This window comes from Physeter macrocephalus, chromosome 11 (genome assembly GCF_002837175.3).
Source record: "Physeter macrocephalus isolate SW-GA chromosome 11, ASM283717v5, whole genome shotgun sequence".
Classification (NCBI taxonomy): domain Eukaryota; kingdom Metazoa; phylum Chordata; class Mammalia; order Artiodactyla; family Physeteridae; genus Physeter; species Physeter macrocephalus.
Genome location: NC_041224.1, coordinates 136,342,449 through 136,359,154, shown reverse-complemented (window position 1 = coordinate 136,359,154; position 16,706 = coordinate 136,342,449). Strand labels below are relative to the sequence as shown.

Below are 16,706 nucleotides of genomic sequence, written 5' to 3'. Positions count from 1 at the left end.
CATACTGGCACTCAGTCAATGAATATTTGTTCAAAGAATAAAGGAGCGAAGTAGGCAAAATAAATTAATCCTCTAGGCAGACAATACAAGTGCATGGCGGACTCCGGCCACCGGAGGGCGCCTTGCACCGGGGTTGGTGCGCAGGCGTGCTGGGAGGGCTGGCGCCCCGGCGGCGGCAGAGGCGGCGGTGTGGGTTGTGGTCGCGGGAAGTGAATGGTTTTACCCAGAGAGCCCTGCGCCGCCTTTCTCCGCTGGCTCCGGCGCTGCTCCCTGCTCCTCCTCCCCGGCCATGGCGTTCACGTTCGCGGCCTTCTGCTACATGCTGGCGCTGCTGCTCACCGCCGCACTCATCTTCTTCGCCATTTGGCATGTGAGTAGCCGGGGCCGGGGAAAGAAGGGCGAGGTGGCGGCGCAGCCTCTTTTCGTCCCGGGCCTGTGGTCGGGGCGGCCACGGCCCTCGGAGGTCCGCACAACCGGGAATGGGGCCAGGCCGGGGCGGTGCCGGCCGCGCGGCCAGGGCCCTGCGCGCCCTCGGTCCGCGAACCGGGGGCTGCAGGTCCAGGAGGAGCTGAGGCGTCCGGCGGCTGGCTGGCTGCGACCGCTGTGTCCTGCCGCAGGCCGCGCGCGCCGCTACTCCTCCCTCGCCGGGTGGGGCGGCCGCGGTCCGAGCGGGCCCTGCGGGACAGCGCTTAGCTGGCCGGCGCCGCATCCCCGCGTTCCCTCGTCCCTCGGGAGGATGTCAAGGGCGCAGAGGGGCGTGCTACGTGCTGAGCCGGAATGAAGTTTGCCGAAATATTATTATTTAATGCAGATTGCCTTTGTTTTCTGGTGTCCACAGGAGTGTGGCCCAAATGAGGTAGTTATAACCTACTTTAGATAAATTTCCAGCTCTACTTTTCAGGCACTTGTTGGGTGCTCTTCAAGAAGAATCACCCCCCCGCCCCCGGCATTGTCTCCTGGTGAACTTTGATGCCGGTTGAATTGATTACTTTGTTGACCGCTATCTCCGAACTTTCCCCCTAAATGATACTTTGACCGACAGGTTTCTCGAGAGACTTCCTAGCCACCTCTGTGTTCGGAGTAGCTTGATTTAGTAGAGGTAGTTTTAATTTGATTTTGAAAATGCTCAGAAACCTTACGCTTCTCTAGGATAATTTTTTTTTTTTTTCTCTTTTAATCACATCATGGTGCAGGACAGAAGCACATCCTTACTGGTCCCTGTAAGGAACAAGTTAAGTTCCCTGTGAAATACAAGAGATTTTTAAGGATTCCTGTTTCTCTAACACAAAATTAGAAGCAGCCTTTTGGACATAAGCATTCATTAAAAATTTATCTTATTTTTGCTCTGCCCTCCATATTCTAGTACCTTCTGGAATATTGGTCTTAGTTTGAATGATTGGGCATGTTCACTCTCATGTAAACTTTCAGTCAGGTTTCATCATGCCCATAGCAGGGATTTGTTATGGAACATACAGGGGCAGAGTGATTTACGTGGTAGCAGTGTCTTGTGCAAAAAAAAAAAAAAAAAAAAATTCTCAAATCCATTCCCTTTTGCTAAGGAGTGTAATTACATTTATAATTATTTGAAACCCAACTGCTTGTGTAGTGGGGGAATGCTTATGTAGGCTACTCCCTCAAAATGCTTTGTCAGTAGGAACCCATAACTTGAAGAGCATTTTGGGCTCTTCTTTGGTGGAATAAAGACAATAAGTAAAGATAATTTGGGATGCAAACTAGTTCTGCCTTAGTAAGCCTTTGATGAAACTGAAATGTGTGGTTCCCTGCCATTTGTAGATGAGGATTTAATCACCTCCTGCTTGATGGGCACTCTGTTTTCTGAGCTGATGAGGATTCTTAGAAGAGAGCTGTAGATGGCTTACATTTTGAACTAGATTGTGTTTTGCTAAGAAAACCTGAACTGCACTTTAAAGAAAAAAATGGGTAATTTAAATGAATATGTGTTTGGGTGAAGTAGATGATTTTAAGTCCTGTTACAGAATTAAAAATTTGTTTGTACTCCACAGATTAGTGGAGAGCTTATATCCTTAGGGATTTCTAGTAGTTCAGAGGATTGTGCATCCTTTGGGAAAAAATAGAAAATTCTAATAAAATAAATAAATAAAATAAAGATATAGTTTTAATTTTTCTGTTAACTATGTAACCTTCAGTTTCTTTTCTTTTTAAAAAACTTTTTTTCTTTTTAATTTTAAAAAAATAATTTATTTTTGGCTGCATTGGGTCTTTGTTGCTGCACGCGGGCTTTCTCTAGTTGCAGCGAGCGGGGGCTACTCCGTTGCGGTGCACGGGCTTCTCATTGCGGTGGTTTCTCTTGTTGCAGAGCATGGGTTCTAGGCACGTGGGCTCAGTAGTCGTGGAGCACTGGCTTAGTTGCTCTGCAGCATGTGGGATCTTCCCAGACCAGGGCTTGAATCTGTGTTCCCTGCATTAGGCAGGTGGATTCTTTACCACTGCGCCACCAGGGAGGTCCCCGGTTTATCTTCTTAGGTCATTTTAAGTATCTGTCAGAAGACTCATCTAGAAATTTCAAGTATAAATTCAGAAAATCCAGTTTATGTTAATTGTTGTATGGAGGATTTTTTTATGCTGATGGTTACGTCTGTCAGTTTAGTCCTAATTCATGTGATTGATGCTTTTTGGAGAATAGAGTTGGGAGTATAGATTTGTTTGAAAGCTAAAAATGCAGAAGTCATTCCCCAAAGATGTGCATCGAATTTGAAGGTATCCTGAATTGTGTAGTTTGCTCTCTTTAGGGATTTTTGTTTGTTTGTTTGTTTGTTTTTTGCACTTTTGTGGAAAACTTTGTGAACGCCTTTGTCCAGACCCACAGTCACAGAATTGAAAACCACTAGTTTAAGAATCTTTTCAGAAGAGTTTTGACAGCTCTAGCTTATAGCACTCAAACAGAAACCCATTCAGCAACATGCGCATTAAAAGATCCTTTGAAATCACCTGAAGAAACCGTTCAGTGGGAAAAAAGTTAAAGCACAAGTTTCATACTCTGCTAGTAAATTGGATCTTGTTATAGGGAAGTAATTGTATTTGTGATCACAGTCCTTGTCTTAAACGTTATTACTAAAATGCATTGGGGACTTCCCTGGTGGCGCAGTGGTTGAGAGTCCGCCTGCCCATGCAGGGGGCGCTGAGCCTGCGCATCCGGAGCGTGTGCTCCGCAGCGGGAGAGGCCACAACAGTGATAGGCCCGCGTACCGAAAAAAAAAAAAAAAAAAAAAAAAATGCATTGGGAATATATCACAGCTAATGTCAGGTAATTGACTAATTATATCCATAAATAATCAGAAATTAGTATCTTCTATTTGTACTTTTATATTTTTAATATTTATATGTGTTAGGGGTCATTAGCAAAGGAAAATGCTTTTTGGTGAGTTCTGTACTTTTTTTTTAAGCATAGGACTATTTTTTCCTTTTTCCCCCTTTCATTCAGTAAATATATTTTTTTAATATTTATTTGGCTGAGTCAGCTCTTAGTTGCGGCAGGCGGGATCTTCGTTTCGGCAGGCGGGGTCTTTCGTTGAAGCGTGCGGGCTCAGTAGTTGTGGCACATGGGCTCTAGAGTATGCAGGCTCAGTAGTTGAGGCCTGGGGCATGTGGGATCTTAGTTCACTGACCAGGCATCGAACCCGCATCCCCTGCATTGGAAGGCGGATTCTTAACCACTGGACCACTGGGGAAGTCCCATTCAGTACATACTGATTGAACACTTATATAGGTGCCAGGCACTATTTTAAGCCCTATGACATAGCAGTGAACACAGCAAAAATCTTTGCTCTCATGGAACTTACATTTTAATGTTTAATTATTTTCCTTCTATTTCTACTTTCTTTAAAATTTTTATTAGGCCAGGTTGGTAATTTTATAAAATTCTAGAAATTAAAATAACTCATCTTTTTATGAAGCTAAGAATTTGAACAGGGTAAGCCAGTATATTAAAAGCTAGAAATATATGACTTCAGTGATTACTGGTGATATTGAGTAGCACTGTCTCACATATAAAAATACTAGTCCTAACCCGCCAGAGGAAGGGCAGATTAAATTCTTTGTCCCCTGGGTGACTGGTGGCAGCAACTAAAATAGCTCCCCCATAAACTTGGGGCCTTTGGCTTCTTATTTTGACACAAAGTGGTGTGTCACCCCTATTTGATTTTTAGTGCATTTTGCCTTTGAAGTTCTGTGTTCAGTGACCTTAAATGTTAAAGCCACATTTCTTCTCAGAGTGTGGACAGAAACATTCTTGATTCTTGCTGTTTTTTTAATCGTATGATATAAAATTTTTATTTACTTATATTAAAGTATAGTTGATTTACTCTTGCCATGCATTTTATTTATTTATTATTTATTGGCCACGCCACACGGCATGCGGGATCTTAGTTCCCCGACCAGGGATGGAATCTGTGTCCCCTGCAGTGGAAGCACGGAGTCTTAACCCCTGGACTGCCAGGGAAGTCCTTGCAATGCATTTTAAGTGGATGAGATCTTTCTCCCCTTATCATATTTATAACTGTTTCACTCATCACACCATGAGAAGCTGGCCTTATCTGGGCTTTACCCTTCTTCAGTCTTTAGTTTGGTGACCAAATGAAAGGACCTGCATGTGGTAGGAATATACAGAGGACATGAAAGGTGGTCAGATTGATCATTTTTGCAGTGCCCTTAAACAGGCCTGCTCTTGCCTATGTGGTGCCTTAAGGTGAATTAGAATAAGATGCCTCTTGAGGCAGAGGATTAGAAAAGTCCTCCCTCCTGAATAGCCCCTGGTGCAGAGCCCATGCCAGGGTGCTTGGCAGCAGAAGCGTGCGTGGCATTGTGTCCCCACCTGGCCTTTTGTTCTGTGCAGAAACTGCAGTACTGTATGTGGTGGTCCTGGCTGTGAAGTTTAATATTCTCTTAGTGTTCCTCTATTCTGAGGCTATTTCTTGAATTTCCAAATCGAAGCAGGACCGTGAAATGTACGTGTTTAGGTACAAATGGGAACAAATTGAAGCATACAAGTCCATTTCTAGTGTCCCGCTGAACACTGTGACAAGGGAGGGACATGCACAGATGACTAAAAACACTTCACCCTGAGGGGCACACAGTCTAGTGGGGGGACACAAACCTGAACTTAAATCCTCTCCTCCAGTATGAGAAATGCCAGCCTGATAGCGTTATAAAGCCTTGTGCTATGTGGAGATTAGACAGGCGTGCAATTATTTCTGCCCAAGGGAGTTAGGGAGACCTACATGGAGGAGTTGACATAGGAAAAATGTTTTTTTAGGATAAAGAGGAGCTTCTGTAAATAGTTATGGCTGAGGGAAAGACTATTTCAAGCAGAGAAAATAACTTTAGTGGAGTCATTGAAAAAATTGAAAATTGAAGATATTTATCACAGTGATATCAGATCATTTTAACGATAACAATATACAAGTGTTTTCAGTTCTTTGAATGTGATTCTAGTTATTTATTAATGACCATATATTGAGTTTACTGTAAACTGGTACATATAAAGTTGCTACACTTAAGCTTTTGTCCTATCAACTTTATTCAGTTATTGTTTGATGGGCAGGTTTATTGCTGCTTTTTATTAAAGTGAGAGATCCTAACTATTTTATTTTTATTTTAGATTATAGCATTTGATGAGCTGAAGACCGATTACAAGAATCCTATAGACCAGTGTAATACCCTGAATCCTGTAAGTTATAATATAGGCTATTTCTCTAGATTTTTAAACTGTTTTTGCTTTTAACTTGATATAACTTGAAAATGGCCAATATTCTCAGTAGCATGATAAATTTGTACTTTTTGAAGTAGGCAGAATTTTAAAAAATATTCTTTTTCCTGTCCTGCTTGACTATTCTATTATTAATCTGCTGGTGATCTTGTCAGCTGTCATACTAACATTCTTCCAATCTGCTTTTTACATTGTCGGCCAAAGACAGTTGAAAAGGTCAAAAAGATTAAAAGAGTCAAAATTGCATTAAAGGTGTGTACTGCTTTTTAGTTTAATGTTTTAATGCTACATTCATTTCATGGGGAGGGTTAGGGCATTTGTATTTGTAAACTGTTCAGTGTGCTTGTTCATATGCCTGTTGAGGTTTATGATTTCATGAAATTTCATATTTTATGCAAATGTTTGCTTGCTGGCCCAGTCAAGTAGGGAAAGCTGTTAAATGCTCATGCATTTAAAAAAATGTTATAGCCATAGGCACTTCGATATTAAATTATTAGGTTCAGTGTTTGAAAGTTGGTTAACATGAAATGACTTTAATAGGTGAGATTTCTTTTGTTGTAACTTACTCTGAGGTAGTCTGTAGGTGGAGTCTTTAGTACCATATCTATTTTTATCTTTGGTTTTGTCTATTCTGGAATTTATTTATTCTTTCAGCAGCTGTTTATTCAGTGCCTTTTAGGTGGATAGCTCTGTTCTTAGGCTCTGGAATCTTGCAGTAAGGCTTACCTTTGGATTCATGCTGTCAGAATTTGGTGGATAACAATTTGTATACAGATGTCTACATAGTTATTTCTAGTATATATCCACTCTAAGTTTCTAAAACAGACCTGTCTTACACTAAGTTCTGAGCTCTTCTGGATTTAGTTATAATGTGGCCCCGTTGTGCTTAGGAGTTTTATATGTATATTTGACTTCATTTAGTTTACAGGAAGATTCTCCTTTAGCCTGTAGGTTTGATTTTTGCCTAACTGGTCAGAAACTGAAAGGTTTTTTGTAAGAAAGCAGTGAGTATGTCTTCAAGGAATAGAATGTAATAATTCATCTTTAAAAATTACTTAATGAAGATGAAAACATGTATAGACTTATAGTTGCGTAAAACTGTAAAGCACTAGCATGCTAGAGGGATTTTATTTGGAAAGGGTCTATAAAGTTGGTTTGCTACTTTTTTTTTTTTTTTTTTGGCGGTAAGTGGGCCTCCCACTGTTGTGGCCTCTCCCGATGCGGAGCACAGGCTCCAGACGCACAGGCTCAGCGGCTATGGCTCACGGGCCCAGCCGCTCTGCGGCATGTGGGATCTTCCTGGACCAGGGCACGAACCCGTGTCCCCTGCATTGGCAGGCGGACTCTCAACCACTGCGCCACCAGGGAAGCCCGGATTGCTACTTTTATCATTGTTTCCTAGATAAATAGCCATGATGGAATAGATTCCTGGTTTGTCTCTAAAGAACTGCTACAGTAAGACTTGATGTAGGTACAATTAAAAATATTAACTTACTGTTTCTCTACTCTTATGAAGCAAAATATGAGATGAATCTGCTTTCTCACTGGAAAGTAATAATGTTCATTGTAAAACAACTTACTGTTTAAACTAATTGTTACCAAGAAATTAAGAAACTGAAATTTCTCCTTTTGATGGCTGTTTATTAATAGTATTCTATCTTCTTTGGCTTTTCATTACTTCAAATAACCAAATGATGATGAAGATGATAATAGCTGAAATCAGATGAGGGCTTTCCTGGGTGCTAGGCTCTGTGCTAAGCATCTTTACCTGGGTTTTTTCATTCAGTTTTCATGACAATCCTAAGAGGTGAGTATATTATACGCATGAATAGGAGAGTAAACTGAGGCTTAGTGAGGTTCAGGCACTTTGCCCAGGGTCACAGAGCTAACATAGAGTCAGAATTCAAACCCAGACAGCCTGATTCTTTTAGGTTTAGATTCTGTATTTTCCTAATTTACTATAAACTTAAGAGGGACTAATTTCATTTTAAAATATAGAGTGTGATTTTTGGCTTTTTTTTAATGGAAAGAAATTCTCACTTTGTGCTTGGGACATCCTAATGCTGCAGTGGATTGGAAGGAAGTTTCTACACCAGCACAAGTTGTGTTTTGGATAGGGTGCCGATAATTGGCTTAATAGCAGTGCATCTGACAGTTTTCCCTATTGAAAATTTGTTTTGACAATTCTGCCAAAGTATGGGGGAAGACAAATACCATTATATTTAAAAATGTGAACCTTAACTACAGAATATTATGATTTGCATGTTTAAGTACTATCATTTCAGCCATATTTGCATGAGGTGTTTATGGATACTAGTTTTTGTGTAAATGTGGGTTCCTAAATGGAATCATTTTGTGCCACTAATGGGGAAATTTCGTCATTAAAGAATGATTGAAGAGGACTGGTCTTCATGAGAGATGCATAGAAAAAGTATCTGGACTGTTTTGAGGAGAAGGGAGGGAGTGTGGCATTTGTTTCATATTAAAACTGGTAGAGTTGCAGATTATCTTTATTATCACTCTTATTAAAGAATATTGTTTAAGAGCAGTACGGATCATGCTTTCAAAATCAGTTTCTCCCCATACCCTAGTCTGGAAAACTTGGATGATGATTTGTATTGTTAGATCACTTGCTTTTAGAGGGCCAAAATAGGCTCATTATATTTTAAAGAAAAATCTTTTAATTTAAACTAGTATTATAAGCAGCAGCTTTAGTAGAACTCCTAATAAAATGTATTATGTATTTTTCTTGGTTTGTCCTGGTTGTAGTCTTTGTGTTCCAAAGATTTTCCTATGGATATTTTCTTGCAGATGTTTAACTTTGATCTTAATTAAACGCTGGCTTAACGGTCCATGTTATTTACTTGTCTATATATACGTGCAGAGTTTATCTTGTTATTATATTACTTAAATTTGTAGACAATATCTGGTTAGTGGTATAGATTAATTGGTTTTACTGGAATTTTATTTAAAATAGTATTAATTAAAAACTTTGCTTTACAGCTTTGAACGGGAAAAGTAATTTGGGAGTACTAGAAAATGGACTTGAATAAGTAATATATTATTTCTACAGCTATAGTTTCCCCTCAGGAAAGATCTGATGGGACAGTGCAGCACATTTGAGAAACTGGCTTTGCAGCTATGACTTGTAGGAAGCTCTTTGGCTGAAACTTGAAATGAAAGGTTTTGGTATTTATATTTAACAGGGTCATTAGGCTGAAATCTGTAGGATGAGAAAGATAATTTAAAGTAAAGCATGAACTCCTGGTCATTTTATAAAAAGCATTTTGCTTGAACTAATTTTTCCTCACTTAATACTCCCTGCTATCAAAAGATGTATTTTGTTTTTGAGTTCTGAGCTTCTACTGGTCTGCTGTGTTTGTAGCCCTTCATTGGAGAAAGCAGGCTGAAAGAAATAGGAAGGCCTTGTAGGAATGGGAGCTCAGGAACCGGGAGAATTCCAATTTCATGGTTCAGATCTTAGTCTTTTCCCTCCTACATTGCAGAAAGCACATCGTTTGCATCTGTGCATATTAATGTTCTTGCCCCCCCGACTGTGCTGAGATTATTGGCTGTTGGCTTTCCATTGAAAAATTACTTTTGTGGTAATGTGATGTGGTTTGCTAAATATTGTATATGTAACATCCCTGGTTTCTGTTTAAAGGCTTAAAAACACTAATGTGTAAACTTCTAAAGGGGAGTTTTGTTTTTGTGGATTTTTTTATATCATGTTGCATGTGATCAGATGTTTCATTTTTGTATTTTCATCATTCTTGAATGGTGGAAAGAAAAAATATTCTGAGTGATTAGCAAATAACTGTGTTTGAACAATCTGGGTGGTAACTTTGTATAATTTAACCTGTTGCTCTAAGAGTTTGGGTTTTAAATTTTAAGTTATATCTTATTCTTTTAGTGCAAGCTATATCCTCTGGTCAGTTGGCATATAATCCTGCTTTTGTTCAAAAGCTTAATATGGAAGTAAAACTCAGTAGCATCTTTCATTTCTGATTCTAGGAAAACAGTGATTTTTCATTATTGAAACTTAGTTGCCACCTGCTTTCCAAATTAGCAGTTGATTTAATGCCAAGGCATTTTGATAACTGGCTTGTGTTTTTCTTCCAGCTTGTCCTTCCAGAGTACCTCATCCATGCTTTCTTCTGTGTCATGTTTCTTTGTGCAGCAGAGTGGCTTACACTGGGTCTCAATATGCCCCTCTTGGCATATCATATTTGGAGGTAATATTTAGATACACTTCTAATACTTTTCCTAATTAAATTTTAATTATACTATGGTTGATATGGTTATCTTACATGCTAGTCACCTAAACAAAATTATTTGGCATTTATTTTTAAAAACACATGGATGCACAAATAACTGTGTTAATACCTCTTATGGAGCTTATGTTATTATTCTTTAAAGGGTTTTTTTAAAGTGAGGTATAACTTACATACGATAATGTGTGCACGTCTAAAGTGTACAGCTCAATGGATTTTTACATATGTATACACTGGTGAAACTACCGCCCAGATCAAGATATACAGCACTTCCAGCCCCCAGAAGAGTCCATTGTGTCCCATTCCAATCAGTTAGTCCTGTACTTTCACAGGAGAACCAGTGATCTCTTGCAGCTTAGATTAGTTTTGTCCATCTTTGAACTTCATGTAAATCAAATTGTACAGTGTGTGTCTAACTTCTTTCTCCATGTTTACTTTATGACTTTAAATTTGGTTATTTATAAAAGATTCATATTTCGTAACTTCTAAATGTTATATCTGATCTATGTAGCATTAGAGTGTTTTGTTTTAGATAGGCATGTCAAAATCTGATTGCCCTTGATTTTAGGAAATACATACGGAAGAAGTATTTAGGAGTAAAGTGGTTTCACATCTGTAACTGGCTCTGAAATGGCTCAGAAAAAAATGTACGTGTATTTAGAGAGAGAACAGAAAAGAGAAGGACAAAGCTGTGTGGTAAATGTGAACGTTTGGAATATCTTGGTGAAGTGTTCTTATGTTAAAATAAAAAGTTGAAAGAAAAAATTGTATTTCCTTTTTACAGTTATTCTTAATTTTCTTGGATTTCTGAAAGTGTAGAGGAGACCAGATATGACTTGTTTAACCACCTTGTTCTCTGTAGGGGCTCCAGTTTTATTTTTATTTTTTATTTTTTATTTTTTTTAACATCTTTATTGGAGTAAAATTGCTTTACAATGCTGTGTTAATTTCTGCTTTACAACAAAGTTAATCAGTTATACATATACATATGTTCCCATATCTCTTCCCTCTTGCGTCTCCCTCCCTCCCACCCTCCCTAGGGGCTCCAGTTTTAAAATTAAGATGATAAAAGGAAAGAACTCCACCTAGAACTAAAAGTATGCTTCCCAATGTGGACCACCTCTCATTGTAACAAATATTATTTGAGAAGAAGAATGCTCCTTTCCATCCTGAAGGTTAGCTTCCATTCTGAGTGGCTAATCAACTGTGTTTATTACAGGTATATGAGTAGACCAGTGATGAGTGGACCAGGACTCTATGACCCTACAACCATCATGAATGCAGATATTCTAGCATATTGTCAGAAAGAAGGATGGTGCAAATTAGCTTTTTATCTTCTAGCATTTTTTTACTACCTATATGGGTAAGTTTAAAAAACAAAACGAAAATATGATTTCACTTTGCTGCTGGAAACATTTGCAGGCTTTATGGTCTGAACACCTTAAAATCCACTTAAAGAATAACTCATGTCTTGAACGGTAGTACGGATAACGGCACAGTGCACACTATCAAATTCACACACATTGAATAAACTGGTACTTGTCAAGGCAACCAGCTGATATGCACTCAGAGGCAGAAAGTTGGGTCAGGGATGCTGCTTCTCCAAAGTCTCAGACAGTCAGTGAAGGACAGTCCTCATTCTCCATGGCAGAGCAAGAGGACATGGCTGTGTGCGTTTGCAAAAAAGTTTCTGCTTGGCTTCAGTGTCTGTCTCAAGATTATGTTTAATTTTTTCTTTATCATTCTTCATAAACTGTATGCTCTACCCTTTATTTTCTGGTTTGCATGACCCGAATGGGATGAAGGAAAGAAAAGTTCTATCATATAGGATGCTACAGTTATTTATTTTTTAAATTATTTATTTATTTTTTTGGCTGCATCGGGTCTTAGTTGTGGCACACAGGATCTTCGTTATGGCATGTGGGCTTCTCTCTAGCTGGGGCGCGCGGGCTCCAGAGTGCAAGGGCTCTGTAGTTTGTGGCAAGCAGGCTCTCTATTTGAGGCGCGCAGGCTTAGTAGTTGTGGTGTGTGGGCTTAGTTGCCCCAAGGCATGTGGGATCTTAGTTCCCCGACCAGGGATTGAACCCACATCCCCTGCATTGGAAGGCAGATTCTTAACCACTGGACCACCAGGGAAGTCTTGATGCTGCAGTTATTGATTTTCCTCCCTTTATACTGTGATGGACTCATATCATCATTCCTCTAGGTCAGGGTTTCTTGACCTTGGCACTGTTGATATTTTGGGCAGGATAAATCTTTGTTGTGAGGAGCTGTCCTGTGCACTGTAGGATGTTTAGCAGCATCCCTGGCCTCTGCCCACTAGATGCCAGTAGCTTCCCCCTGCCCCAGTCATAATAACCAGAAATGTCTCTAGACGTTTGCCAGATGCCCTCTGTGGGGCAAAATCAGCCCTGGTTGAGAGGCAGTGTTCTAGGTGTACTGTAGGTGGAGGAAAACGGCTGCTTATTAAAACTAGAAATGGACACGAGTGAGTATGGAGTTATAATTTTTCTTTAAGCTTTATAAATACACTTTTCCCATTTTTTATTGATAAATACTCAACAGGAGAGGAATTTCTACCTGATTGTCAAAATATGAAGAAAATTAGTTGTATTAGATGAAATTTTGGCAGTAGTTAAGTTTCTCTTCCCTCTCCTTTTTGTTACTTGAAAACTTGCTTATTTCTTGTTTACATCATACTAATTTCCATTATGGAAAAGGGTGAAGTGCTAGACTTAAATTTATGGAAAATGTATTTTTACGATTTTAGACATTATATTTGTGAAAAATGAGTGTCCGTTAGTACACCTAGAGACGTTCATACATGAAGCAAAGATAGTGAAAAAGTTCTGAAAAGTGAAATTCCATGTGTCCTTTTAATTTCTGTTAATTTTCAGTTTTTAGTTTCTATAATAAGTGTCTGGAACAGTGCTGGCATATAGTAGGCACTTAAAACATATTTGTTGAAAGAAGGAAAATAAATGAATGCTTGAATAAATGATAAAATTGGACATGTAGAGTTGTGGGAAAATGTTCACCAGGAGATGGTGGCACTGCATCATTCGTTTTAAATTGTCTGTCAACACACATGCACACACACACGTGTCCAGGCAGGAGGCCCAGCCAACACAGCGCCTTGACTGAGGAGAAAGAGAAGGGCAGACACCCAGTCTGGGGGTCTTCATTTGTTTTAAATTGTCTGTCAACACACATGCACACACACACGTGTCCAGGCAGGAGGCCCAGCCAACACAGCGCCTTGACTGAGGAGAAAGAGAAGGGCAGACACCCAGTCTGGGGGTCATATCAGCCACGAGCCCCCATAAGAGCAGCAAACTACGTCCCAGGCCTATCGATGGAGTTAGGGTATCACCCCCACCTGAAAGGCCTTTCTGAGAAGAGCCAGGGACAGCCAGCTGTCTGCACGAGGAGAATGGAAACAGTCGCCCGGATCGCGAGAGCCCACAAGTCCACTCTGTCTCCATCATCTGCCCTCAGGCCGGGCACCAAGACCATTGACCCATTGGGCCCCCTCCCAGGCTGTCTGTGAACCTCTGTGAGCCCAGCCCTTAACGAAGCCCATTGTCTTTCTTTAAAAAGCAATAGTAGGGACTTCCCTGGCAGTCCAGTGGTTAAACCTGCGCTTCCACTGCAGGGAGCACAGGTTTGATCCCTGGTCGGGGAACTAAGATCCTGCATGCCAGGCAACGGGGCCAGAAAAAGAAAAAAGCAATAGTAATGGATAAACATCATATTTAATCTGTGGTCCATCCAGACAGTGGAATATTATTCAGAGATTAAGAGAAATGGTCTATCAAGTCATGAAAATACATGAAAGAAACTTAAATGCATGTTGCTAAGTGAAAGAAGCCAGTCTGAAAAGGCTACAGACTGTCTGATTCCAAATATATGATATTCTGGAAAAGGCAACACTATGGAGACAGTAAAAATATCAGTGGTCACCAGGGATTAGCAGGGAGGGAGGGATGAATAGACAGAGCACAGATAATTTTTAAGCCACATATATGATATTCTGGAAAAGGCAACACTATGGAGACAGTAAAAATATCAGTGGTCACCAGGGATTAGCAGGGAGGGAGGGATGAATAGACAGAGCACAGATAATTTTTAAGGCAGTGAAACTATTCTGTATGATACTGTAAGGGTGGGTACGTTTGCCAAGCAAATACACGTTTGTCAAAACCTGCAGAATGTACAACAGCCGGTGAACCTTAATGTAAACACTGGACTCTAGTTAATAATGATGTATCAATATTGGTTCAGTTGTAACAAGCATACCACACTAAGGTAAGATGCCAATAATCAGGGAAACTGTGTGTGTGTGTCTGTCTGTATGTCTGTCTGTGTGCTGGGAGCGGGAGGTCCATGAGAGGTCTCTTTACTTGCAGCTCAATTTTTCTGTAAACCTAAAACTGCTCTTTTAAAAAGTCTATTAATTAAATAATGATAGCAAAAAATAGTCTATCAAGTTTGCTCACCTCCTTGCTTTGTATTTCCATTTAGACACACATGCTTTTGAACCATGCCTCTCCCACCTTGCCCTTCATGTAGGATCAAATGGTTATTGCTTTTTATTTTGCTTGTTGGTCCCCTTTTCTTTTTTAACCTTGCTGCTATTGTCTAGAGCCTTTCTCTAATGGGAAAGTTCCTTGATCATTCCTGTCTGTATAATGGGGATAATGGTACCTACCCTACCTCCTAGGACCTAACAGAAGGCCTGGCATGAAGTGAGCCCTTGGAGATGCTCACTCCTATTCTTAGACATAGCTCTGGAGCAGTGTGCTGTTTGGATTGCTACTCTAAGCTCTGATCCCCATTAAGCTTTCAGCTGTGCTGTTCTACTTGCTAAAATTGGAAAGGAAATAGGGGACAACTACAGCACATGCACTGAGCCAATCCTACCTTAGGCAAAAGTCCATAAATGCAGATTAAAATCATACTGTGAACTTGTCATTCATTGGTCTTTCCATTTCCATTTTCTGTGATGGTGTGATATCACAAACTAGTTTGCTATATAAAACAGACTCAACTTTTTGGTGCTCTTAGTTTTTATAATTAGGAATGTTTGAGTTAACAATAGCCTTTTTCTTCTTTTCAGCATGATCTATGTTTTGGTGAGCTCTTAGAACAACACTCAGAAGAACTGGTCCAGTTAAGTGCATGCAAAAAGCCACCAAACGAAGGGATTCTATCCAGCAAGATCCTGTTTCCAAGAGTAGCCTATGGAATCTGATCAGTTACTTTAAAAAATGACTCCTTATTTTTTAAATGTTTCCACATTTTTTGCTTGTGGAAAGACTGTTTTCATATGTTATACTCGGATAAAGAATTTAAATGGAATTACATATAAATTAATATAAAATGATACCTCTGGTGTTGACAGGTTTGAACTTGCACTCCTTAAGGAACAGCCGTAATCCCTTGAATGACTGCATTAATTATTGACTATCCTTAGTCCATTGGAAGCTTTTGTTTATAGAAGTTGTAGGGCTCATTTTGGTTTTATTGAAATGCCATTTAATTATAAATTAGCTGTAGATATCAGGTGCTTCTGATGAATTGAAAATATATATCTGACCTGTGGAAACTTCATGGGTTTCCTCAGCTATCATGTAGGTGATTATATATGGATGCATTAAAAAAATGAGTGGGATTTTTTTCCCTTTGACTTGAAATATTACCCCTGTATATTGCATGAATGAGAGATTTCCCATATTTCCACCAGAGTAATATACTTGCTTTAATTCTTAAGCATAAGTGAACATGATACAAAAATATATGCTGACTTACTTGTGATGAATGCATTTAAAGCTATTTTAAATGTGTTTTAATTTGTGAGACATTACTTATTAAGAAATTGGTTATTATACTTTGTGTTCTAATCTGGTGGTAAAGATATTCTTAAGAGTTTGCAAGTACTTTAGATTTTCAAAACTGAATGAGAGAGAACATTGTATAACCATCCTGCTGTTCCTTTAGTGCAATACAATAAAACTCTGAAATTAAGACTTATTTTCAGTGCATTGTTTTAAAGATTACAAATAGCTATTCTTAAACTTGCTTATTCCAAATAAAGACATATCACTGTCAATTTTTTAAAAAGATAGTAGAGTATTACATTTTTTTTTAAATACCATGCTTGGATCTAAAAAGGAAGATTTTTAAATGGTTAAGCATATTACCTTCTTTTGTCACTTGACAAGATTCATAAACACTGATGGCACAGCATCATCATTTTTCTTACCAATTAAAAAAATTATTGTGAAACTTAAAATGTTTAAAATATTTTTTTCCTTTTTGAAACAGCATGTTTTAAGGTAAAATGACTTATAAGTTGTTTTTTTTGCTGCTGCTTATAAGGCAGGTAAATTATAATTATGGCTTGCATGTTTCCGTAAGCATTCTTGTGCTTTATTTGGGATGAGGAAGTTAAGGCAACTGAAAATAGTTTAAGTGGTTCAAAGTTTCTTCAAGGATCAAAGAAAGAAAACCATAGGCAGAAATTCCGCATAATGATCAAGGGAGTTTATGGATGTGTTTGTGGAAGTCTTACTCTAAGTACCCCTTGAATTAGATGCTGCACTGTTTTATTCTCTACTAGTGAAAAAATGCCTCTCCACCTTTGGGAGAGTGGCTGTTACTGTTTTGAGATTGGGTAGTGGGGA

The 16,706-nt window shown here is 39.2% G+C and overlaps 1 protein-coding gene across 1 annotated transcript; it reads left to right on the top strand.

The window, feature by feature from the left end:
* Positions 1 to 202: 202 nt before the first annotated feature.
* On the top strand, positions 203 to 16,315 carry CNIH1 (cornichon family member 1). Its single transcript, XM_007102479.4, has 5 exons — positions 203 to 370; positions 5,639 to 5,707; positions 9,869 to 9,981; positions 11,240 to 11,383; positions 15,140 to 16,315. The coding sequence occupies exons 1-5, from the start codon at positions 290 to 292 to the stop codon at positions 15,165 to 15,167; spliced, it is 435 nt and encodes a 144-aa protein (XP_007102541.1). The 5' UTR covers positions 203 to 289; the 3' UTR covers positions 15,168 to 16,315.
* Positions 16,316 to 16,706: the final 391 nt, after the last annotated feature.